This window comes from Mus pahari, chromosome 6, assembly GCF_900095145.1.
Source record: "Mus pahari chromosome 6, PAHARI_EIJ_v1.1, whole genome shotgun sequence".
Taxonomy (NCBI): domain Eukaryota; kingdom Metazoa; phylum Chordata; class Mammalia; order Rodentia; family Muridae; genus Mus; species Mus pahari.
This window is the reverse complement of record NC_034595.1, coordinates 2,817,033-2,843,648: the sequence shown is the minus strand read 5'-3', so window position 1 is coordinate 2,843,648 and position 26,616 is coordinate 2,817,033. Positions and strand designations below refer to the sequence as shown.

General features: G+C 37.5%; 1 protein-coding gene across 1 annotated transcript in view; it reads left to right on the top strand.

Moving 5' to 3' along the window:
* The window catches only part of Erp44 (endoplasmic reticulum protein 44), an 82,249-nt gene that overhangs the window by 23,365 nt on the left and 32,268 nt on the right, over positions 1–26,616 (top strand). Inside the window, exons 2-4 of the mRNA XM_021199999.2 lie at positions 11,368–11,440; positions 13,800–13,839; positions 18,111–18,226. Of these exons, the coding sequence (XP_021055658.1) occupies positions 11,368–11,440; positions 13,800–13,839; positions 18,111–18,226 (229 nt within the window). The remainder of the gene's footprint in view (positions 1–11,367; positions 11,441–13,799; positions 13,840–18,110; positions 18,227–26,616) is intronic.

The window sequence follows — 26,616 nt, the reverse complement described above, 5'->3', positions numbered from 1 at the left end:
ACTACATTTTCTGTATCCATTCCTCTGTTGAGGGACATCTGGATTCTTTCCAACTTCTGGCTATTATAAATAGGGCAGCTATGAACATAGTGGAGCACTACAGATTCAATGCAATCCCCATCAAAATTCCAACTCAATTTTTCACTGAATTAGAAAGGGCAATTTGCAGATTCATCTGGAATGATGTTTTTTGAAAGAAAGTCTTTCTATATGTTTTTAGTTAATGCTCTTGAGATGGATTCATCCTAGATTTAGGGATAGTCCTAACTCCAGGGCTTGATGTTCTTAGAAAAAAAAAAAATGGTAAGAAGATGGAGGTTCAATTATACTGATGGATCTCTGTAAATTAAGGAATTTCAGTAGCCACTGGCAGACAAAACTGAGAATTCATCTTAAAGAGCTTTCAGAGCTCAGTGGCCTTGCCAGACACTTGGTTTCAGCATTCTAGCTTCTACTTGGTCCTGTGAAGGCGCAATTCCCCAGTGTAGGGGAATGCCAGGATGTGAGGTAGGAGCGGGTAGGTGGGAGGGAGAGCATCCTCATAGAGGCAGTGGGAGCAGGATGAGAGAGGAGAGTTCTGGAGGGGACATCAGGAAGGGATAACATTTGAAATGTAAATACATAAGCTATCCAATTTAAAAAAAAAGGAAAAGAGAAAAGAAGTGTGTATATGTACTTACATATACTTGTATGTATATTTGTGTGTATCATTCACATTCACTTTGTAAAAAGTCTGTCACATAAATATTAAATGTTTCTGGAAAAAAGAATTCTGGCTTCTAGAATTATAAAATAATAAATTTGTTTTGTCTCTATGTTTTGTTAATTTGTCATGGCAGTCCTAGAAAACTAGTTCATGTTTAGAATCCCTGTAAATAGACTATTTATGTATTTATTTGGTACAGGTCATATATTACTTAACAAGAAGTCCTGAATCATTACAGTCTTTTCATGTGATAATGATCTCACACCTGAAAACCCTAAGACTTGTATAAAATAATAAAAGCTCTTCCCACCCTGGGAGTGCTTCTTTTTTGCTCCCCTTTTCTCCTTTGGTGGGTGGTTTAAATTTTATTCCATTTTAGTATTTGTTTCTTTTGTACCAATCATGGTACTTGGTATACAGTAGAGACATCACAATAGTTGTTAAAAGATTAATTTGATTGAACTACATTGACTTTTTTTCATTTCTAGGCATTTTACAATTCTAGGAGTTGTTGTTGGTGGTGTTGTTGTTGTTTCTTAGAAATCAAGAGTCTGAACTCAAAATAACTATTCTTTCTTTCTTTCTTTCTTTCTTTCTTTCTTTCTTTCTTTCTTTCTTTCTTTATTGTTATTAGATATTTTCTTTATTTACATTTCAAATGCTTCCCGAAAGTTCCCTATACCCTCCCCCCGCCCCTGCTCCCCTACCCACNGACTCCCACTTCTTGGCCCTGGCCTTCCCCTGTACTGGGCCATATATAGTTTGCAAGACCAAGGGGCCTCTCTTCCCAACGATGGCTGACTAGGCCATCTTCTGCTACATATGCAGCTAGAGACACGAGCTCTGGGGGTACTGGTTAGTTCATATTGTTGTTCCATCTAGGAGATTTTAAAATCAGTCTTATTTACTTAAAGTAGAAAAGGCCATCAGTAATACTGTATCTAGAAAAGAAGGCACTGTCTGAACATTGCTTGGGCACTAGAACTCAAATGAAAAGATGACAGCGCTGGAGAGCACTTCCAAAACTATGTGAGAAAAATACTTAGTTTCGTGTAGAGACTAGCAAGTAAAAAGTACTAACTCAGGTTACAGCTATATTAAGAGATGAAATTTTAAAAATGCTGTACCTACCAATAAACTTTAGTTTTACAAGGAGAAGAAAGGCAAGTCTCACTATGGTAGAGATAAGCATTATTCTCCTATTTATCAGGGAATGAGATTACTACAGCAGTTTCAATGAACATTCTGTTTTTAAATACTGAAACATTTTTAGATAGTCTTTGTAGGCTAGACAGTTTCTAAATGGAGCTTTCTCAGAGATCAAGTGATCAATATAAAAGTCAAAAAGATGAATTTTGTCACTTATTGTTCTCTGTATCATGAGATGTAAAGACAGCACTGAAGTAAAGTCATGGGCTCCAAAGATTACTCAGTGATAAATTATCTTGCTGCTCCTTTCACTTCTCTTAACAGTTCTTTAGTCTCCACCAGTCTCTATATGTCAAAAGTATTAATTATTCAGAATTGCAAGTTTTAAGGGATAGCAGTTTTGGAAGCGTTCTCTTCCACTGCTCTTTACCTTTTGGTTGCTGTGTCAGAGACCTTACAAGAAAATTCAGTCCATTGTGGTTTTGACTTAATAACTGAATATACTCACCTTTCTACTCTATATGTTAATTACAAGCCTATCGCGGGCGGCTTACCAAAAATGTATCTTCCCACCCTTTACTCAAGTTCATGGCTGTCTTAGTTAGGGATTTACTGCTGTGACCAGACACCATGACCAAGGCAACATTTAATTGGGGCTGGCTTACAGGTTCAGAGGTTCAGTCCATTATCATCAAGGCAGGAACATAGCACCATCCAGGTAAGCTGAGAGTTCTACATCTTGATCTGAAGGCTACTAGAAGACTTAATTCCAGGCAGCTAGGATGAGGATCTCAAAGCCCACCACCACAGTGACACACTTCCTACAACAAGGCCCCACCAACAAGGCCACACCTCCTAATAGTGCTACCCCTTGAGCCAAGCACATTCAAAACCACCATGAAAGAGAACCCATAGGCATGGAAGCATTGAGACAGTCAAAGCTTGCTGTATGTCTGTCTACATTCTGCCTCTCTTTTAAAAGAGTTGCCACCTCTGTAAAGAGATTTCCATCAGCACAGGAAGGGAGCAATGTATAGGTTAGGTTCTTTGGCTAGTTTCTGTGACTAGTTTCTGTGACTAGCATCTGTGACTAGCTTCTGTGGCTAGTTTCTGTGACTAGCNCTAGTTTCTGTGACTAGCATCTGTGACTAGCTTCTGTGGCTAGTTTCTGTGACTAGCTTCTGTGACTCGCTTCTGTGACTTGTTTCTGTGACTAGCATCTGTGACTAGCCTCTGTGGCTGAAGTGAGTAGCAAAGCTGAGCCATGACGTTCAAGGAGCGCGTCATTGAAAAAGAAAGAAGTTTAATTGAGGCCATAATATGATGAGTTGTGGACTTCACCCTCCAGTAACATCCTTAGAAATGAAAGTGTGCGAATATTAATGCATATGAAAGCATGCGCAGAGGGACATGTATGGAGGAATAAAAGATCTCATTATCATGATCACTGTTCTAAGAGAACTAAGGCTTCCTGTGTGTCAAACTACCTTTCAAAACAAAAACCTAGTTTGCTTTTGAAAGTCATTTTTAAAACAATAAAATTAAAGAAAAATGGCAGAAATAAAAGTAAGCATACCTACTGTGTCAGTGACCATAACAAGTTTATCTGATCTAGTGTAACTTTTTATGTTAAAGCATAAAGTAAAATTTAACTTGTCTTTTCTGAAAACATACATATCTATACAAGGAATGTGATTTTTCTTTTTCTTTCTCTTTTTTTAAAAAAGCACATATGAGCAGTAAGAAGCCAGGGCCCTCCTTTACTTAACAAGATAGAGTGCAGGGCAGGAAGAAAAGGACTCCTTACAAAGCTAGAACACACAGTACTCTGCTTAGGAATAAGAAATTAGAAAGTTTGAGAATCAGTCTTGAACTGAGTATAGAAAACAAGGGGCCAGAATTGTTCTTCACTGAAGGCTATGCATCCCAAAATGTATGTTTAGTAGTGAAATAAAGGCACTCTTTGGCATGTATTAGAGTTTGTTTGGTTGTTTTTTTTTTTTTTTTTCATATTTTGCAGTGTAGAAATGTATGTGCCAACAGCAAAAGCTGGCGAGTAGGATTAAAGGATTTGTTACATATTTGTTACAATTTTTAGGAGAAAATTATGTATAAGCCTTAAATTTTTTAAAGCTAAGTAAAAATATTTCCAAAAATCAGTATTCAGAAACATTGATGCATTCTATCCCACCCACTATAGAATGTTGGCGGCCTTCTCTTCTCCAGCCCTTCTTCATCTCTCAAATATTGATTCCCTGTTTTAGCATCCATTTCCTATGGGGAACCCAAATGAAGTTAGCCTGCCTTTTTTTTTTTCCTCCCATATAAAATTTCTTTTTTCTGGTACTAGCGCTTTGCTTGTTCCTTCATGGTGCCATTTTACATGTTTCTCTATATCCGCTATTTCCTGTACACCAGTGGAGTTGGATAAGGTCAAATCCTGCCTCTCTGTTAACCACTTCACAGGTGGTCTGTTTCCCATTGTCATTGTATCATATGAGGAAGAATAATATCTACTTGTCTGAGTTTTAGTGGTAAGATTGGTTGTTCAGAAATAACATTCAGTTGTTCTATGTTAAGTTGACTCACGTCTTATTGAAGTGTGTCAAACAGATTTCTTTTGACTCCTGGTTTCAGATGTTTTAGTCTCTAATTAGTTGGCTTTCTTGCCTTCAGGCCTTGGTGCCAGAGTGTATATTGTTGAGGAACTCATCTTGGCAGCTGAGAAACAAAGACATGGGAGGGGCCAATACTCTCAGACTCCTTGACCTAACTTCTTCCCATCACATCCTTTGTGTGAAGTTCTCCCCCCCCCCCCCCCAGTGGAGCTACCTTCATGGCCTTTGGGGAACATTTAAGATCCAAACTGAAACACACTTTTATGGGAACTTTTTTTTTTTTTTTTTAATCAGGCATGATGGGCAGAAAATACAGTGTGACTCAAAGAACAGTCATAATTTTCATTTGGCATATATGTGTAATATTTTTCAAGAATATAACTGGAAGGAACAGTGCTGTATAGTAATTGGGAGGCCACCATACATTGAACATTGTCTCCTCACTACCACCACTCTATCTTCAGGTTCCAGGGTGTGTACAGGAAAAGAATGAAGTTGTGATCTTGACTTGTCTCCAAATTCCTACTCTTTGTTAGTTGCTCAAAGTTTGGGTTCTAGAAGAACAAATGTGATTCTTTTAAATGTCAGAGAACTTCACTGTGTTTTCCAGGTAATTTAGTTCATTCCATATTTAGACATACTGAAGACCAATAACAGAACATCAGTTTTTATTGGAAATCCATGTTTGATCAAACATTAACAAAAAGTATAAAGTGTAGCAACTTTTATTTCTTTGAATTTGCCCATGCCTGTTTTACTGTCATAGTTTGAGATTAGAAATAATTTTACTTATCTCTGAATTTGGGTATGTTGGAAGGGGAGAGGGAATTAAAGAACCTATCTTTCCTTATATCTGCATCATGTGTTTTCAGTTGATGAAAAATGCTTTTATTGTTCTGATGCTTGTTCATAAATGCATATTGCTTCTGATGGTACCAAAGTAGGTTTCTTCCATACTCCAAGAAGCTACAACTGAGCAAGTTAAGAGTTCAATTACAACTGAGCAAGTTAAGAGTTCAATTAGCTTCTCAGGCTTAGACACTTTGTCCAGTTTCCCTTTCTCTTTGAACTTCTAGTTCATTATATTGCTCTTGAGAATTCAAACAGTGTGAGATGTGCCTTGATGGATATCCAACTTCAAGACCCTACATTTTCATCAGCTTCAGTTTCTTTTCTCCAGGGGCCTTTCAGCATCTAGCTCCTTACAGCCAACTGCACACCCACTATGCTTTTCTTGTCCACCAGCTTACTGCAAAACTGAAAGGAAGAGTGTGCTGACATTGCAGTCAGAGAAGTGGCCTCCAGGGACTTCAGGTGCTAGGCTGTCTGTCAGGATGGATTAGAAATGGAGAAGAGCTATTACTTGATACATCACTTATTTTTTCCTGTAGTAGAATCTCATACAAAAAGACAAGCAACTGAAAGCTAAGAAAAATACTCTAAGCTATTACTACAGAATACCCGATGGACAGAATGCCCACTAACAGCAGCAATGCTACAAGGAAGAAAACATTTTCCTTTCAAGCTGTTTATGCTAGTGATTTTATGCAGAAATTCTTTGCACATTTTTTTTTAAGGAAAAGTCTACTTTACAAAAATAACATGTAAATTTCAAACAAAATTACAGTTTCCATTTTTCTAAAGCAATCTACATGCCACTGCAGAATTATCACAAACTTGATTGTGTTCATATTTGAGGACCATAGATTTTGTAGTTTTAAATGAGTTTATATGCTTGTCACTAGAGTAAATATTCTCTAAAGCAGTGCATTTTAAACTTTAGTGTGCTTAGGAATCATCTGGCAGTTGTATTAATATGAAGGTGTTTATTCATTAGGCCTGGGCTGGAGCCTCACAGAGTTTCAGGTGATAGCAGCACTTCCTGGGCAAGGGCCACCCTGAACAGTCAGGTCCTAACGTGTTGGGCTTTAAACAGATAAAGACGTCAGAAATGCTTCTTGTTTTCTAAACCCACTGGTTATAAGATGTTCTAGTGAGCCACTTAAAGCCTAGAAAACATATCCATGAATGTGATTCTCACTAACAGAAAGGATATTTGATAACTACTTCTGAATAATGTTTTATTAGCTCTGGACCCCAAAACTACCATGCCATTTCTCTTACCTTACAGATGGCTAATGTAGCTGTTGGTTTTTTGTTTTTTTGTTTTTTTTTTTACTGACTAGTATAATGTAGCTGTTGTGTTTTTGGAAATAATTTACTGATGATTCTGTTTATTCTCCTTCAGCTTCATTAAGGCATAAAGATGGTATGTGTTTACAGTTTACACTGCAATGTTTTGATATGCATATATATGTATATATAATAAATCATGGTAATTGCTATATCCATCACCTTACATACCATATTTTTGTGATGTGAATATTTGTAATCTAATTACTTATTAGTTTTCAAGTATATTATTATTAACTGGAGTCACCATACTCTGCGGTGGTATATCTTATTGGGTGATCTGTGTGCTGGAACATCTGGAAACCATGCCAAAGCATGTGAAGGGATCTGAAAGATGTTTCTGGGGGATCAGGGCAGCTGTTGGGCTGAGATACAGAGGAGCTTCTGTGATGATGGGCAGGGCAGATTTAGGTCTCCAGATTTCCACTAATATAGTGTTTTCTCTGTCAAATAAGTAGTTTTAACCATTTTCTTCTCAAACTTGCTAAAATATTTGTAAACTATTCTCCTTTGCCTCTTTAATCCCATTTCTCATCTTCAGCACTCACTGTAATTTTCAGTATTAATAGAAATAGGCTCATTCATCTATGTAGCCATTTAGTACTTATTCAAGTGTTTGTGTACAAATAGAATATGGTAGTAGATGGGTCAACTTTCACATGTGGTGGAGGAATTAAATAACCAGTTTAAGGATAGAAGTAAGATGTGTTCTTTATTATGAAAGAATATGTTGATGTTCTATAGAAAGTCCTCTAGTTCACATGAGAGAAGTGAATCACTGTTGTCTGGGCCCATTTAGAAAGTCTTTGTATAAAGGTAGCTTTGACTTAAATACTGTTCCTGGCTGTTACAACAGTGATCATACATGGCACAAACAAAGCATATGCAGGCAGGAAAACAATGAACTATATTTTAGGAATTGCAAGTATTATAAACTTCTTAGACTTTTCAATTTATAAATTATTGGATCTGGACTATTTGTGAGTGACCTTTATAAAGACCATACAGCAGTGAGGCTAGTGATTGGCTTAGCAGTCACATCCTTGCTTCTCTGTCCATTCTTACTCTGTTCTCATTTTAGCATGTTATATGAAGGGGTAATGCTCACAATTTAGGATTGTGAAGAGCCATTCTATAGTTGCTCTCAGTAACTAAGGGTCTGCTACAGTAAGTGCCTATAACTTTTTGCCTAAAAATCTGCCTATAGAGGAAAAAGTTTTATTGAGTATATAAAATTACAAGACAACAGGCATGATTTGAGGTCTCTTAAGAAAGCTAGAGTTTATGTCTGATGGGGAAAGGGGAGAATGAATATAAATACATATGAATTCGTTTCTTTTTTTTTCCTATTTATTTATTTATTTATTTATTTATTATATGTAAGTACACTGTAGTTGTCTTCAGACACTCCAGAAGAGGGCGTCAGATCTTGTTACAGATGGTTGTGAGCCACCATGTGGTTGCTGGGATTTGAACTCTGGACCTTCGGAAGAGTAGTCGGGTGCTCTTACCCACTGAGCCATCTCACCAGCCCCATGAATTCGTTTCTTGAGACAGGATCTCACTGTCTAGCCTAAGCTGTCTTAAAGCTTGTGATCCTCCCTGAGTCTCCGAGGTGTAGAGATTATAAGCTTGCAGTACTGACTGCATCCTGTTAAAAATGTGGTTACTGTAACTGTAGTTCATTTTGGTTGGAGCATAGGATATTGATGAAAAGCAATAGGATATAACTCAGGAAGTAAGGTGCAGCTAGTTTCTGAGTGGCCCTAAATGACTGGTAGACCAGTTAGACTTTTGTGCAGTAGACAGAAAACCCTTGGAGGTTTGTTGTCAGAGGAATTGCCTGCTTGTGGACGTTGTACATCGGGGTGCGGAGCCTAGTGCGCACCACGATGTACAACGTCCACAAGCAGTGAGGACAGCTACAGTGTACTTACATATAATAAATAAATAAATCTTTAAAAAAAAAAAAAAGAATATATCTGGATAGAAACTTCTGGTAATAATGAACTAAGAAGTTATATTTATTTTTAAATTATGTACAATTCATATAAAACTATTTAAAATAATTTATCTTCAACATTATTGCTGAGTTCTTCTTGATTCTAAAGAAGGTCCTCTTGAGTGTAGTGCATCTTTCCAAAAGAGTAACTGCACTGAGGCTCAGCACTGGGTGACAGAGTACTCAGGTGTTACAATAGTGAGGACAGATATGAGTTAGTAGTGTAACAGTTAAAACGACCTAATATTGAGAGAGTGGTTAATAAAAACATTTTCCAAAATTGATTTCCTAGATATTTCACTTTAGCATGTAGTCAGCATTCAACATGATAGGTAATCTACAGAATAGTTTAATTTCTTAGTAACTCCTATTGACTTTGACTACTTTTTCAGATATTTTCTATTCCCACACTATTCAGCCCACTGGGCTATTTAGAAAGGAAAGACATTTTCTACCAAGAAAAACAAAGCTCAACGGAAGTGGGCTTGGTCAAAGGATGATTGTGCAGTAGCTTAAAAGAGGGCACCTAGGCCGGACATGGTGGCGCACGCCTTTAATCCCAGCACTCAGGAGGCAGAGGCAGGCGGATTTCTGAGTTCGAGGCCAGCCTGGTCTACAGAGTGAGTTCCAGGACAGCCAGGGCTACACGGAGAAACCCTGTCTCGAAAAACAACAACAAAAAAAACAAAACAAAAAAACAAAACAAAACAAAAAAAAAAGAGGGCACCTAGGTAGAGTAGGCTGTGTGTACAGAGAGAAGCAAGAAGTGGGGCATAGTTGAGACAGGATCTAGGTGGATTTTAAGTACTGGCTTTGCTAGCCAGACAGGTGGCCTTGAAGGAAGATAGGGTAACTAAGGAAAGATTTTGCCCTTCCCACGAGTACTCCAGATTTGAAAACCTTCTAGGTAATGCTGAAGAAGCTCCTACTATTGGAAGCTTTTAAAAAATACTGTTCTCCTCCCTCCCATTTTTCCCATGTGAGTGCTGCTTGGTGTGGAGGTCAGGGCATCTTGTGAGAGTTCTCTGTTTCTACTATATGGGTTCCAGAGATTGAACTCAAGCCATCAAGCTTAGTGGCAAGTTCATTTTAACCACCAAGCCATCTCACTAGCTCTATTTAAAGATTTTTAAATACTGAGTTTTGTGCAACAGCCAAAAGAATGCCCTTCCTTTTGTACAAATATGTCACTATACATCTCAGACGGAATTGCTTAATAGCTGATATACCTAATGTATGTTGAAGAAATTGTCTTATAAATCATGAAATATGGTTAGAGAAAGCTCTCTATTGTTGCATCAACAACAAAGTGATATAATGAACTGAAGGGAATAACTTGTACAATACTTTTGTGTCTGTGTCTGTACTTATATATGTTGTCTGTTACATTTGTAATATTTCACTATTAGACACTGTGTTCTCCATGACTATTAAGATCTGCTACTTAAAATTGTCCCCTCCCACCTTTCTGCCTGTGTGCATGTATGTGTGTTTCTAGTTTATTTTTTCAAAAGTTAAAATGTTTACTTCAAATATAGTGATTCGTCACTTCCCTTTTTGCCCGGGGCCCCACTTGTCTTTATTTCATGTGAACTTTGCATTTGAAGCGTAAAAATGTTTGCCCCTGAGAGTCTTTATTTAGCCCAGGGCTGGTAGAAAGAGAAGTAATCTGCCAGTCTGGTGGAGTTGATGAAAATTCAAGCAAACTTTTCATACTGCGCATTAATAGAAATGTTAATGCTAATAGGAAGCCCCCTCTACTCCCCAGAGGGAAGAGAGCCTTGGGTCAGAGGCAGTTTTCTTGCTTTGGGTTCTTGTAACAAACCCAGCTGAATGCCAGTCTCACCTGTTGCATATGTCCTAGTACTTACAGTGTTCTTAAACAGGTATTCTATAGCATCAACATGCCTGCTGCCCGACTGTCTGTCTGTCAGTCAGTCTGTCTAAAATTGAGTTATTGGTGAGTTACTAAACTTCGAAATGTCATGTTGTAAGAAATAAGTGTCCATGTAGTAGCGTCCAAAGGAGTATCTGGCAGTTATTTGACTAAACTCTGACGTTAGTGTTCACTTACTGTAAAGCAGTGGTTGCATGTGTAAATTCTGCTTTGAACAAAAGATCCCCTGGGCAGCAGATACATTGAATTAAAGATGGAACTTAAGAATAAATATTATTTACTAAACTGAGTAAAACTTTGCTACTTTGGTTTAAAATTTGATCTTTTCTCTGCATTGCAGTTGTTAGGTTAGATTCTCTTTGACAATCTAGAATTTGGATTTCCACATTAAAGTGAAAGTGAAAACATTTTTCTTGGGGTAGCTGACGTATAACACATCATTATCACAGACAGTGAAAGCAGTACGAGGGCGCCTCCAGGCAGGTCCTCCAGGCTCTGTCTGAGATGTGTGCTGGTTAGAGTCACTGAGCTTAGTTTTATATAAGTACTTTCAGAATGGCTGAATAAATTCATAATTTCCTTAGTTCTTTATAAATGATTTGGAAGTATAAGAATTCTTTGACAAATTTTTAGGCTGGGGAAGTTAATATTTCTATTTCATTGGTCTAATGAAGGTTAGACTAGCTAATAATGATTAAAACCAATTGATAGATGATTTTCTAAAAACAAGTAGAGCAAATTTTATTACTGTTTTAGACTGCTTTTTTATGGAATTGTTAATTTTACATTTTTAAATTTTCAGGTAACTTCAATTTTTACACCTATAACAGCTGAAATAGCAAGTCTTGATTCAGAGAATATAGATGAAATTTTAAGTAAGTATCTTGATTTTTTTTTTAAAGTATGTTTTCTTCTCTATAGATAATTTATAAATAAAATTTCAATTATCTATAGTAGATAACAAGCTGGGATTCTGGCTCATTTCACTGATTGCATAAAAGTACTTTAGGTTTTGATTATTAGTAAAATTTCTTAACGTGTGTCCTTCTTCCCTGTTTTGTAAGACATCTAACTTGTTTGTTTGTCTTGGTGTAGATAGCATTTCTGACAGTGCATGAGGTGTCTCGTAAGGCCTGCAGTTGTCACTTTACACTCTGAATATTAAGAGCTATAGAGAAGAGCCTAGAATTTCTTTCTTTCATTTTAATTAAATGATTTACTCTCCATTCTTTTTAATAACATCCAGTTAAGTTCAGTAATTGTCATACTGACTGCATTATTTGCTGATACTGTAATTATAGATAGAATTAACTTGGGGGTTATTCTGATTTTTATAGATACTAAAGAAAAGGTCAAGGCATGGTTGGTATGTAAGAGATTTTAAAATGTCTGCAGTGTCCATAAATCCACTCCTTTAGCAAAACTAAAACCAAAAATGCCATGCCACTGGTTTGCATATGACCAAACCCAAAAGTATTTGAGATGAAGAGGAAATAAAAGTACCTACATTGGTTTATGTTTGTGGAGCTTTAACTGTCAAAAGACTCTATTGCCACCTCATGAGCTCTCTAGAGCAGCATCTATATACCAGGCCTATTACTATCCGTGCTGCTTGGGCAGCTCCAGTTCCTAGCAGAAGCTGCTGGACTGCACCTAATTTGCATTTCTGTAAGTTCCTGTGTGATGGTGGAGCTTCTGGTCCAGAAACCAGTTTGTGAATCACAGCTTGAGTGAACATGCAAGTGAACCAAAAATGTGAGAGGTAAAGGGAAGGAGCTTGAAGTATGCACTGTTCTCATCCCTTTCACCGTCCAGATTCTGAAACATCTTTGTGCATTGTTTTCATGAGTTCTGGAAGAGGTGGTTGTTGTTATTATTATTAAATTTATTTATCATTTTACAACCCAGTTTCAGTCCTTCCTCTCCTAGTACCCCCTCATGCAAGTCCCCTTAGAAGGAGAAGCCCCCCTCTGGGTGTCAACCACCCCAGCCCCCCTCCTTCCCCATATATACACACACATCAAGTCACTGCAGGAATAGGCACATCCTCTCCCACTGATATCAGACAAAGTTGTCCTTTTAGAGGTATGGAATCCACAGCTAGGCAACAGGCTCAGGGACAGCCCCTGCTCCACTTGTTTGGGGGACCTGAATGAAGACTAAGCTGCTCATCTGCTGCATATGTTCAGGGGGCCTAGGTCCAGCCCATGCCCCCTCTTTGGTTGGTGATTCAGTCTCGGGGAGTCCTTGTCCTCTTCAGGTCCCTCAGTTTTTCTCCCAAGCTCTATCTTCTATTTGGGTGTATCTCTGCATCTCTTTCCGTTGGCTGCTGTGTGGAGGCTCTCAGAGGACAGTTATGCTAGGTTCCTGTCTGCAAGCATAACAAACAGAATAGTGTCAGGGATTGGTTCTTGCCCATGGGATGGGTCTCAATTTCAGGCAGTCACGGGTTGGCCATTTAAGTTTTTTCTGAGTTGGGTTTAACCAAAAGAAACAATACTGTGTCTTTCTTGAGTCCTTACATCCTAAGATTCAAACAATGGTGAGATTTTGTGTGATGAAGTATTAAGTGGGTAGGACCCAGGAAAAGTGGGTTTTATAGTGCAACACGGTAGATTTCTGAGAATGAGACATAGGTAATTGATCAGATCTCTTCAGGGAAAAAATTCACCTTGCAGAACTGGTTCCCAGTTACTATGTGTATGAAATATTTAAAAATGGATAATTAATTAAGTTCCAGACCTTTACGAGAATGGATTGCTTAGTTTACATTCCCGGCTAAGATTTGATTTCTTTTCTGCCTTATACTCATTTGAGACCTAGTGAAAGTATATTTATCAATGGAAGGTGTAGAGAAAGTGTTAAGTTGGGGCTGGAGAGATGGCTCAGTGGTTAAGAGTGCTGACTGTTCTGAAGGTCCTGAATTCAAATCCCAGCAACCACATGGTGGCTGACAACCATCTGTAATGAGATCTGATGCCCTCTTCTGATGTGTCTGATAAAACAGCTACAGTGTACTTACATATAATAAATAAATCTTAAAAAAAAAGAAAGTGTTAAGTTATATATAAACCAACCTTTCCCTTATATATATGGCTTTCTGGATGAGTGGTAACTATTATCCTGAAGCTTTAATTGGCTGTTTATAAATGGAAAATATCATGATTAAAAATTGTATTTTTAAATATATCAACATAGACACAAATAATTTTGGTTTTGTTTTTTTAATTTCAGATAGCGCTGATGTTGCTTTAGTAAATTTTTATGCTGACTGGTAAGTAATCTTGTTTTAGTTTGGGGTTGGTTTCCCTTTCTACCTCTCTTTTCTTTCCTTCCTTCTTTTCTTTTCTATTTTTCTCTGTACATGAGAATAGGGCACAGATTAGAAGTCAGGATATAGACGTGGCAAGTTTATAAGAATAATGTTGATATTTTTCAACTTACACACTGTAGTTCTTGCTCTAAATCAGATTCTGTCTTCTGACTTTATGTGGTACCTGGGACCATTGACTTCTTTTTCCTTCAGGTTGATTGTCCCTTATCTGAAGTGCTTAGGCTCAGAATTGTTTCAGTGTTTTGGAATATGTACATAGACTTAGCACTTGAGTGTCTTTAATTCAAAAATCCAAAGCCTAAACAATTCCAATATCTGAAACTGTTTATCATTTGCAATTTCAAATTAGAAATGTTCAACTTAGGTATTGTTTTTTAATCTGAGGTGCCCTACCAAAGGGACTCTGAGGGCAGAAACAGTGTCTTACTAGTATTCCCAGAAACTAGAACTTAAGGTTGAAGTCTGCTAAAGAATAACTGAAGAGTAATTTGAAACGTGGGCATCGTTGCTTTCATCCACTCCCTACAAGGGTTATTATCTGCCAGCTGCCACCTCTCTGTCTGGGCTATGGCCCTGTATTTCCTTAGTTTCCTGTGATAGTCTCCTCCACTGGCTTTCTGTGCCTCTAGTCTTACATGTTTCCACAATATTCTCTGCAGTATAAGGCAGAGTTTATATACTATGGTTTATGTATTTTTATATTATGTGGTTTTACAATATTCTCTGCAATATTAGGCAGATTTCTTCCCTACAGTACAGATTAATTACGCTCACACTGTACCTTAAATCTCCTTAATTTTGGGGTTAAAGCGTAAGTCCCTTGCTTTGACCTAGAAGGCCCCTCATGTTGCATCTTTTGCTTCTGCTTTCATGTTCTGCTTGCCACTCCACGCTTTCCGTTTCTATGAAAATGTGTTCTCTCTCACTGTTCTCCTGCTCTCCTCCCAACCTGGGGGATCACTTCTTGTTCTCACTCACTTCTCTTCTTGTTAACCACCTTTCAAATCTTAGGTTAAGAGCCACTTTCTTCCAGAAATCTTTATCAGTGTTCCTACCTTCTTCTTAAGTCAGATTAGGAAACCTTGTGTATGTCCAGTTTGCAATATAATAATAATAATTCAGTATATGAGTTTTTAATTTTACTATTGTGTAAAAATTCTATCTGTTCAATAGAAACTGGACTTTAAATTGTGGCTCTGCCTGGGCTAGTGACATGCAGTGTGTACTCCACCTGTCGCGAACTGTGATGACAAGGTCTAGCTCCCAAGCAGAAGGGGTCTGAGGGTGAGAAACAAATATTCTGCACTGTGCTGTTTCTGAGCTGTGCTGTGTGAAGGGTAGGCATAGTTAATGCATTTATGCCTTAAGATATTTTCAGTTCACATTAGATTCCTTCAACTGGGTTCTTTTGTAAGCCAGGAAGCATCTGTATTTCCCATAGCCCAGGCTTACCTGGTTGAGGCCCTATTCCCAAGTACCATCATTGCTTTGTGGAGATAGTTATCATAACTGTACTTTAAAATGCCATCCTTATGCACCTACAGCCTCATAAGCACATAACAGTAACTCCTGATTGAGTGCTGATGTTTGATATTAGTGTTTAAAGAACTTTAATAAAAAGCAGAAGATACACAGAAACATACTGTTTATAAAGTGTATAATGGAGCTATAATTTTTTAAGGCAAATTAGGATTAATATTAGTCATAACATTTGATAGAAGATTATCTGGACCAAACTTTACAGGTAAGGATGACCTGATCAGATTGTAGCCCAGGGCAAATTAGATTGCAGCGTTCTTGCCCAATTCTCCGTACATGCTGCTAACTTTGTTGCAAAATATGAGTTGGAAAAGTGGGCTGTGGCAGTTACTTGAGAAAGCATACTCCCTAAAGAAAGTCCTTCACTATTAATGGTGAATGAGTGTTCCTTTTTCTAATGGGGAAAGCTTGAGTAATTTGCTGATAGGCTTGCTGTGTTTGCTTTCAGAGGCTAGACTTCGTTCTCTTAGTTGGCTCTCTTAGGTAACTGCCTAGAACTATATTGCAGAGCCTCAGAGTAGTAAACTACAGTGGGTGTTTAGTAAAGCTGGGAGTGTAGCAGACTCTATACATTGTTTAAGGCTCGGGATTGCCCTGCAGGTAGGTATTGTAATTCCTATTTTAGATTTAGAAAGTTGAGGTTCAGAAAGACCATCTGCTTAATAAGTGGTGGATCTGAGATTTAAAGTCAGGTATGTCTAAATCTAAAGCTTATTTCTTTCCTACTAAATCATAATTGTAAATGACCCCAAAGTCCTCTTTAGTTGATTTGTTAAGGATTGTTTAAGCCCTAGATTGGAGATTATGCTCAGAAGACCATGAGACTCTTTAATAGATCTATTGGTTTTATTGTGTTATCTGTGTAAATGTAGCATTTACATGCACATGAAGCTGCACTGATACTAGAATTGACCTGCTATTTCACTTTCCCATTTAAAGTTTTAGTAGTTAAACTGATACTCTTTTAAACATGAATCTGCTTTAAAACTTAACTGGACAGCATAACTGAACAGTCCCGAGAACATATGAGTCTTCTTTTGCTCCTGAACCAGACGCCTACCATCAGTTCTTTACTAGGCCACATCTAAAGTTCTCAGAACCACAGTCAAACCTTGTCTGTGCCTTCCTTTGCCCTCTACCTAGTCTACTTTCAGAAAATTTTAAGTACTCACAGACCTGGGGTTCCAGTTGCTCTAGCTTTTGAATTTATCAGCTTGCTCCTTTAACAGACATCTATTGCACGCTTATTAGAATATGTAGTCAAATAAGACACGGTCCATGATGTCCACAGACCCTTCCTACCTATCCCAGACGGGAGATTTAAGATGCTAAAGAGGAAAGAACCACTTGAAAGCAGGAGTCTGAAGATACAGATTGGGTCTCCTGATATATTCTAGGACATCTCCTTAGGAAGTCAGGTGAGTAGGCTAGAGAGAAAGAGAAGAAGAAATAGGGAGGAGGTATAATTCTGGATCCTTGCATATATTCTTTATGGATTGTTGCCAATATATGTAAGATCACACATGCATTAGAATTTATGGGCTTCTTCAAGACACTGCCTTGGTACATAAGGGCAGTTACAGCTTTACCATATCCTCAATACCTTTTCCCATGAAGTGTCCATTTTCCCCAGCTGGTTGTATGTGTACACTTTGTTTTCTTTCCCCCCTGGGGTCCATTTAATCAGCCACACTAAGTATTTCTGAAATGGTTGGCCTAATGAGGGGCAGTTAGGATTAGAAGTAACAGTTTCCAGGAGTAATTGTAGCTATTTTGCCTGACTTTTAAATAGGTGTGGGAGGGAAGCATGGTCAAAAAGTCTTTAGGAATTTTATTATTATTATTATTATTATTATTATTGTTGTTTTTTTGAGACAGCATTTCTCTGTACAGACAGCAGTTCCTGGCTGTCCTGGAACTCACTCTGTAGACCAGGCTGACCTCGAACTCAGAAATCTGCCTACCTCGGCCTCCCAAGTGCTGGGATTATAGGCGTGTGCCACTACTGCCTGGCCAAGGAATTTTAATACTAACTTCTGGATATAGTATGTTTATATGTTTATAGATACAAGGGCCTATTTTAATGTGATGATATATTTTAAAGAGAAATCACTAATTATATGCCGTATATTCTTTTGTAAGAACTGTTTTATTTAGTATGTTAACTTGTATCTGAGATTGATGAAGTAGCCACACATGTGTGTGTGTAATAAACTAAGTATATAATAAACTAACTAAGTACCCAGCATTTGCAGTAAACTCACAGTTCCAGTAACGTGGAGATGTGTTCATTGTCCAGAGAAACTGATTTCTGTTTTTCTGTAAACACTCAAATCTTAGCAGTGTGGATTAGAGACATGCTGCGGGCCTGTGTCGTGGCCTCTGTGAGGGATCCATAGTTATATGCGCCATAACACTGGCAGTTAGTCATAAGGCAGACCAACAAACCAGCTTGATACTTTACACAGTATTGAGTTAAAGAGTACATTCTTTGAATTCAAGTTGTTTTCCTCTCATTCACTGACAGACTTCAAAAACATGATTAAATTGAAGGTGTGATTGTCTCACACATTGTTTATTGAACGGATACTAAGCATCAATGAGTGATAACTGAAGTAAGATCCTGTGTCTTCTGGGTTTCCCTGCTAATTGGTGTGCTTGTCTGTGTGTAGGTGTCGTTTCAGCCAGATGTTGCATCCAATTTTTGAGGAAGCATCTGATGTCATTAAGGAAGAATATCCAGATAAAAATCAAGTAGTGTTTGCCAGAGTTGATTGTGATCAGCACTGTAAGTAACTGAGTAGGAAGCCCGGAAGAGATTGTTCTGACCTCCTCTGCACATGCACAAACTTTTTTTTCTTTTTTCAAGTGCCCTGGTTTCAGAGAAGATGAAATCTAAAAGGGATTGGAACCTAGAATAAATTTCTAATATCTCATCTTTTATGTCTTTTTAACTCCATGTTGCCTATGTAACATTTGTGGGATTTTGCTTTGTTGTAATTAAAATACAGCAGTTCAAATATATAGGTAGCAAATTATAACTACATTTTCTACCAAAGCAAACGCTAAAATCAATAAATACAATTGAACTATAGTTTTGGAAGACAAGTGGGGATTCTTGTTACTCTGAGAAGCATGCAAAAATATAATATTCGATTTAAATAAGACTAAAATATGGTGCTCGTTTAAAATAAGACTGTCAGTATTTTTGTGTTTCTATTTCTTATTTTAAAGATTATTCGAAGACTGGTTTTGTACTTGAAGTGTAATGAGCTGCAATCAGTATTACATTATTAAAAAAAACCTTTGGTTAGTCTCTCTAAAAATCTATTTTCTAGAATTTTGCGTGTCTGTGTGGAATGCACTGTGTAAACTCTCTACTTTTTAATATAAATAGCAGTATTTTCTAAGTTGAACTAATGAGCTAGCAGTTAGTGCTCCTCCCAAGTGCTTTGTACCCAGCCTTCCTTTCTCTGAGTTGACCTAGGTAGGTCTTGTGTTGAATAGAGTCTTAGCTCATCTCAGCATCAGCTGCACTGTGAGTTCCTCAAGTCGGCACTTTCTCTCTTTCTTGTGCTCCCAGTTGTAGAAACTTAACAACTTACTAATCTTTATTTGTCATACATTTGACAGTTTCTAGAAGACATCAGCTCATTATAAGCTTGGTTGTATTGAGTTCTTGGAAAGTTACTATATGCAAAGCCATCTCCTATTCGCAAATTTCCTGCCCTTTATACTTGACCTACTGATTGTTGTTATTCTGCTTTTGAACATATGGTCAGTCTGTCTGTCTGTCTGTCTGACTCCAGTTTTCCAAGCAAAGAAACAGAGATAAAGTGGCTTAACCAGTGTTGCACAGCTTAGTATACATTAAGTTGGAATTAGAATCCTGGTCTGACCACACGCTTCTACAGAGCAGTTTTCTTTTCTGTCCATTCAGAGAGCATTTTGAGGATTTGCTGGCACTGCTCAATGCTGTGTACAAAAGCATTTTCTACCAGCTTATCATTTCAAACATACCATTTTCTATCTGTTAGGATTCACAGCAGGATTAAATAAAGAGGACAGTAAACCATAGGTAGATGCATAGAAGGTGTCTTCATGCTGCTTTCCTCCTGCCCTGTCACTGACAGCAAGCCATGCATGGAGTGGACTCAGCATTCAGATCTTCCTGTTGTTTTTGTATTTAATTAGAGGTTACAATGGAAATGAGTCTTGGAGTCCCTACCAGCAGTGATTTTGAATCATTGTGCTTTCAAACTCGCAGTCATGGGGGAGAGAATTAGTTATTTCTGTGATTGAACTGACTATGTGCATCATTTATGCTATATTTTAGACAGCTTCTTTTTTAAAAATAAATGCAGCTTTCTGTTTCCTCGTTTGTTTGTTTTTTTGAGATTTATTTACTTTTTTATTTATTTCATATATATGAGTATAATGTAGCTGTTTTCAGCCACACCAGAAGAGAGCATCAGATCTTGTTACAGATGGTTGTGAGCCACCAGTGGTTGCTAGGAATTGAACTCAGGACCTCTGGAAGAGCAGTCAGAGCTCTTAACTGTTGAGCCATTTCACCAGCCCCAGATAACTTCTAAAATAAATCAAATTATTACAAGTTTCTTGTTAGTGAAGAACTTTCACAATTCAGCCATAGTACAGATGTTTTTAACCCATTATTGTTTACTCTTGAAAGTTACATCTGCAGTGTTGTCTTTCCTAAATAGGTTTCTTGTTTGGATAGCTTTTCTTTTAAAAAGTAGGACTTAATGGCAATTTCTTTACATTTTGTGATGTGGTGTTTTCTTTAATTTTGAAAGATGTGCTCTACTCTTTTCTAGTTTGTACTGGGAAAGTTCTGAGCTGGAACAACCTTAGGGGTTCCATGGTCTGGGGAGAAGAGCCTCTTGCTGAGGTCACTCTCTGCTAGGCTTCCTTTCTATAACAAGATATTAAAATACCATTGGCATGTGAGCCCCAAGTTCAAAGTGGAACAGTGTAGGCTTTGATATATGCTTACTCCATGGCTTCTCTCCACAGCTAAGATTCTTGCCGTCTCTTCAAATTCTCATTGCGCCTTTTATGGACTTTCCACCCAGCTACTCACACCTTTAGCAGAACCCTTTTTTGGTCATTTCCTAAAATTTTATATAAGTAGAGTCATATAGCTTCTCTTTTGCTTAGCTTTCTAATTTTGAGATTATTCCATGTTGTATGATGTTATTAATTATTTGAAGGGTTTTTGGTTTTGAGACAGGGTCTCACCATATAGCCCTGGCTGGCCTCAAACCAATGGATATCACCCACCTCTGACTTTGGAGTTCTGGGATTAAAGACATGAACCACTGTCTGGTTCCTTTGTTTTTAATATTCAGTGGCATTCTGTTGTAGGGTGATAGTATTGAGCTTGAGAATGTTTTTATACATTCATATGACAGTTATATATTTTTAATAAAGTAACTATTAAAATTGTACACATTTTTGTTGGATTATTTTCGTACTGTGTGTGGGGGTTTATATGAGTCTTAATTCTGTTTTAAATGTACTGTTTGCAAAATTTTCTCCCGTTCCGCTTGGTACCTGTTGCTTTAATTGGACAGAATACCTGTGACATACAGCTGGCTCCCAGACTCCGCTGCTTTTCAGCTCCCGTAGTGTTACATACATTGACGTTGTTTTTACCCAGTCTCCAGATCTTCTTATCTTGTGAAATGCTGTAGGTCTGAAACAGAAATGTCTCATTTCTCTAACCCTCAGCCTGTGCCAACCGCCATTCTGCTTTCTACTTCTAGAACATGAACATTCTAGATATTCTGCTTACATGGAATTGAACAGTATCTTTGTCATTGATTTTGCTTGGCATGATAAAGATCTTCCCTGCGGAGATCTTTAATAAAGCAGCTCTCTGAGATGTTCCTTGTTCATATTGCTTTATTTGGTGGAGGATGTCAGCCACATACACTTTATTCAGTGTGAACCAGGGACTGTATACCTCTTGGGGGAAGGAATACTCAGAAAGGGAAGGTCATTGGCTGAAGGCTCAGGGTACCAAAATGTCTCATTAGCATGGAGAAACATTGCAGGTATTTATGCAATGGGACTGAGTGCCCGGGGGTCCTCAGTGGGTGTCATGGTTACATGTTCCAGAGCAAGTACAGAGACAGGGAGGAATAGGCTCCTGCTGTTCTCAAATCTCTGAGATTCCTAGGATCTGAGCTTATTCAGACTTACCAGTTCTTATGCCTATCTGGTAGCATGGTCCCACATGCCCTACAGTCAAGACTAGTTCAGTTTTTCTTTTAAAGTGGAATATTCCAGTGTTTATTATAAGTGTATAACATATGTAATAATGAAAGTTAATGAATCTAGTTTTGCAAAATATTTTATTGTACTAAAACTTAAAGGAAATACTTTCTTTTTGTTTGGATTTATTCAAGTTGCCAAAATCACTGCTTAGTATGTAGTCATTACTAAGTTAAAAAAGAACTTGAATACAAGCACTATATTGCTATGATTGAACTACTGAGTGACTAATGGGCAGGCAGTAAGTATATGCAGTGTGGATATGCAGTTTATGCAGTGTGGTTATTCAAGATAAAGGAAGACCTAGTGCACTAGTAGGAGGAATTAAGACATGACATTTTATCATGCCATTCAGAATGGTGTTCAGTTTCGTAGTTTAATTTATTTCTTGGATTTTTATGTGATATTTTTGGCTGCAGTTGACTATAAATGTTAAACTTATATAGCACATTTTGTTACTCCATCATCTTCTGTTTCTGTTAGTATTGCAGGAGTGTTTCAGTTTTCTTATATTTTTGCTAACAGTATGTGTACTGTTATGATATATATACTAAGTTTTTGAGAGTACCTATTATGTAATGGATATGAGGTGATATGGTTGGTTTGCATTCCCTAAAGCTTACTGATGTTGAATATCTTTATATATACCTGTTGATTATTAAAGACAAGTTCATTTACATCCTTTACTCATTTTTTTTACATCAGTTTTTATTTTCTTTCTGTTATTGAATAGTCAAAGTTCTTTATATATTCTGGATATTAAATCTTTATCACATACATGGCTTTCATATATTTTTGTCATCTTGCAGGTTGTCTTTTTAGTTTGTTGGTTATGTCTTCATGCATAGTTTTGCTCCTTCAATCTTGTTGTAGTCTAATTTATCTGGTTTTACATTTTTTTTTTTTTTGCCCATGTTTTAGGTATCATAGCTAAGAAATCACAGCAAATTCAGTGTCAGTAAGCTCTCCTATACTTTAATAGTTTTCCAATCTTAGGCCTTACGTTTAGGTCTTTGGTACTATTTGACTTAATTTTTATGTGTGGAGTAAGATAAAAGTAGGTTTATTCATGTGCATATAAGATATCCAGGCTGTCTGGAACCATTTGTTGAAGAGATATCCTCCTGCTCTGACTAGATGGCGCTGATTTGCCTAGAAGGCAGCGGTCAGTGGTGTATGTGGTTATGTCCAGCTTCTCTCTTCTGTACCATGATCCCTGTCAGATAGTTTTATTGTAGCTCTGTGATAATACTTGAAATATGGAAATACGTGATACTTCAACTTTGTTCAGGATTGCTTTTTGTTGTTTTCAGTTTTTTTTTATTCTACTTATTTTGTTTTCTTTTTATGTATTATGCATGCCATAACATGCATGTTGAGGTCAGAAGACAACTTGGAACAATCCGTTCTCTCCTGCCACCATGTGAGTCTTGGGGATTAAATTCAGACTTGGTTATAATCATCTTTCTCCCCCACACACACACACTTTGACACTTTTTTAAACATAAAATATTCTTAGCTTATTTCCCCCTTCCCTCTCTACCCTCTGTCCCTCTAATTCCCCCAGACCCCATTCATGACCTCTTTTTCTTTAATTATTGTTACCTATATATGTACAAAAATATATAAGTGCAATGTGCTGTGTCTGTTGAGTTTAGGGTTGACCATCTGATGCTGGGTAACCAATTAGGGAACTCATCTCTGAGGAATACTGATTTCCCTTTGAACTGTCATTAATTGCCTGTAGCCCTTTGTCTAAGGAGTGGGGTCCCATGAGTATGCCCTGTCTGTGATAGTATGTCCGTTGGTGTTTTCATTGTTTAGGTCTTATTTAGCAGCCATATTGCTTCCTTGTTGTTTCCAGGAGACCATCTTACAGCAGACTTCCTAGTCCTTTGGCCTTTACTACTTTTCTGTTTATTCTTCTACAGTGGCATTGGGTACAAGAGCTGTGTTGTAGCTGTAGCCATTGCCCTTTGTTTTTTTTTGTTTTTTTTTTTTTTGTTGTTGTTGTTTTTGGTTTGTTTGTTTGAGAGGGTTCCTCTAAGTAGCCCAGGCTACCCTGGGGCTTAATATGTAGCTCAGCATCAGATGGTCAACCCTAAAATCACTCATACAAGAAACTCTCAACAGACTCAGCACATTGCTTTTATATATTTTTGCACATGTATAGCCCAGCCTTGAATTTGTAATCATCCTACTTAGATCTTCAAAGTGCTGGGGTTGTAGACCTGTGGTACCACACCTAACTTAAATGGCTTTGCAAGGGCATGTCCTGAATTTTAAAATATCTTTTTTAGATTTTTTTAAATGTGTATGAATGTTTATCTTCCTGTAGGTAGGTAGGTAAACAGACAGACAGACCATGTGTGTATATAGTTTCTGTAGCGTTCAGAAAAGAGAGACAGATCTCTTAGAACTGTTGTTAGGGCTGTCTGTATACCACCATGTAGGTATGGGGAACTGAGGCCAAGGCCTCTGCAAGAGGAGTAAGTACTCTGAGTCACTGAACCATCCTTCTGATCCCATGTTCTTAATTTTGATCAAATCCCACTTACTAATTTTTAATGGATCATACTTTATATTTTGTATCTAAGTTGTCTGTTCTCCCCCAATATTGCAATTTTTTTCTTCCATGTTTTCTTCAATAAATTTCACAATATGAACATTTCCATTTATGCCCATTGTTCATTTGGAGTTAGCTTTTATATGTGGAACAATATATGAGTTAAAGTGGGTAGGTGATCTGTTGTTGTAGTTGGTTGCCAGACAGATCTGTCATTACTTGTTGGCAAAAAACCTCTGCCTCTTTTTTCACTAACTGCCTTAGCGTTTTTGTTGAAGTGAACTGGCCCTGTCCTTATGACTCTATTTCTGGTCCTTTTTGTACTGTTGATCTAGTGTCGACTGATCCTGCATGTTGTGGGTTGTTACAGCTTATGGAAGTTCTTGAAAACAAGTGGTGTAAATCTTCCAATTTTGTGCTTGTTTTTTTTCAGAGTGGCTTTGACTGTTTTAGTGGGATTGGATTTCCATGAATCCTAGAAACGGCTTGTTAGTTTTTAACAACAAAGGGGGTCCTGGGTTTCTAATTAGAGTTAACTGCATTGAGAGCAGTTTGGAAAGAGTTACTATTTTAGTAATCTTAAGTCTTTTGGTCCACAAACATTCTTAATCTTTCAATGTATTTAAATATTTTCAGTTTTAGCAATTTTTCTCATTTTCTAGTCTACATATATTACTTTACTACTCGTACAACCTACATTAGACTATTTTACTTTTAGATTGATTGCATGTGTGCACATATGTGTATGTTTTCTTACTCACTTGGCTCTACCACTGCCATCTTATGTTGCGACACTGTCAATATCTTCAGTACACTGTGACAGATGTGACCAGTTCTCCACTGATGTCCAGGCTAGGGTATTGACTTGTCAGATCTTGGCTCTTTCTGGCCATTTAAAAAAAATTTTATTTTTCAGAACCTAGACGATTCCAAGAAGTATTAGTTATATAATTTGTAGACTATTTTTCCGTTTGGGTTTGTCTAGGTTCCTCCCACACCGAGGTTTTGCACATCTTTTTTGAGACTTGTTTTTATTTTTCAAGACAGGGTTTCTCTGTATAGCCCTGGTTGTCCTGGAACTTGCTCTGTAGACCAGGCTGGCCTCAAACTCACAGAGATCTGCCTGCTTCTGCCTCCTAAATACTGGGATTAAAGGCATGCGCCACCACTGCCTGATGTGAGGTATATTTTTAACTATGTCTTAGTTTTTGATACTCTTATAAATGGCTTTGGCTTTTAAATTTTTAAAATTTTGCATTTTTTGTTAATATGTAAGGATTAAAATTAACACTTTTGTATTGCTTTGTATTGGAATTTAATTCCAGCAGTTTTAGTATAGAATTTGCATGGCTTTCTAGTGAAAATAATTGTGCTCTAAAGAAGTCAGTTTTCCTTCCTGTGGTCAGTATTTCCTTACCATATTCTGTACAGACAAGTTCATGTGCTTGTGCTTTGGGATTAATTTTGTGGAGTCAAAGGATCCATTTCCTAGCAAGGTGTTTTGAGAATCAAGATGTCATCCTGACTCTGCACAACTCATTCTATTAATCTCCTGTTAGGTATTCTGGGAGTCTGCTCGGGCCTGTCACTGTGCTTCACGCTGTCTATCTTGTTCTGACTTAACTACTTCACTCAGACGTCTCATCCAGAGTCATAGTGGTGTGTATTGGCGGGGCTCCTGTGAAAAGTTTCTAGTTAAATCAACTGGTGAGCCTGCTCATTGAGTGCTCATGTGGATTTCGGCTTGTTCTTACATGTGGTCAGCACAGTCTTTTGAGTTAGCTAGTGGTATTTATTCAACTTATACCATAAGTGCCTATTCTCTGTAATGAATGTGACAGGTCCTAGAGTTACAGCAACATATACTTGTATGCTGCGATAACTTCTCTGAAGAGGCAGTGTTATTTATTGTGATACATTATATTAATAAGCATAGCTTACTCTGATGGGGTAGGGAAGGAAGCCTTCTCAGGATATGATACAAACCTGAAGGAAAAGTAGTACTTCCATTGTAAACTCAAGTTGTGTCGTGACAGGTAAGCCTGTAAGGAAGATCTCACTATGGTGTGGCAGGTATGCATAAAAGTGACATCTTTCTGAGCTGAATCTTGCATAGTCCGTTTGGGGAAATATTTATAAATGCTATCTTATACTTTTCTAATGAGCCCACTTTAAGATTGATGATGAGGTGAGATTATAAGGTTGAGAAACAACAGAATTACAAGCCAAGCCAGTATAGAAATAAAATGGCACTTAAAAAAATAAAGCATCACGTCATTAATAGTCTCCCAACTAAAAAAAGGCCAGGACCA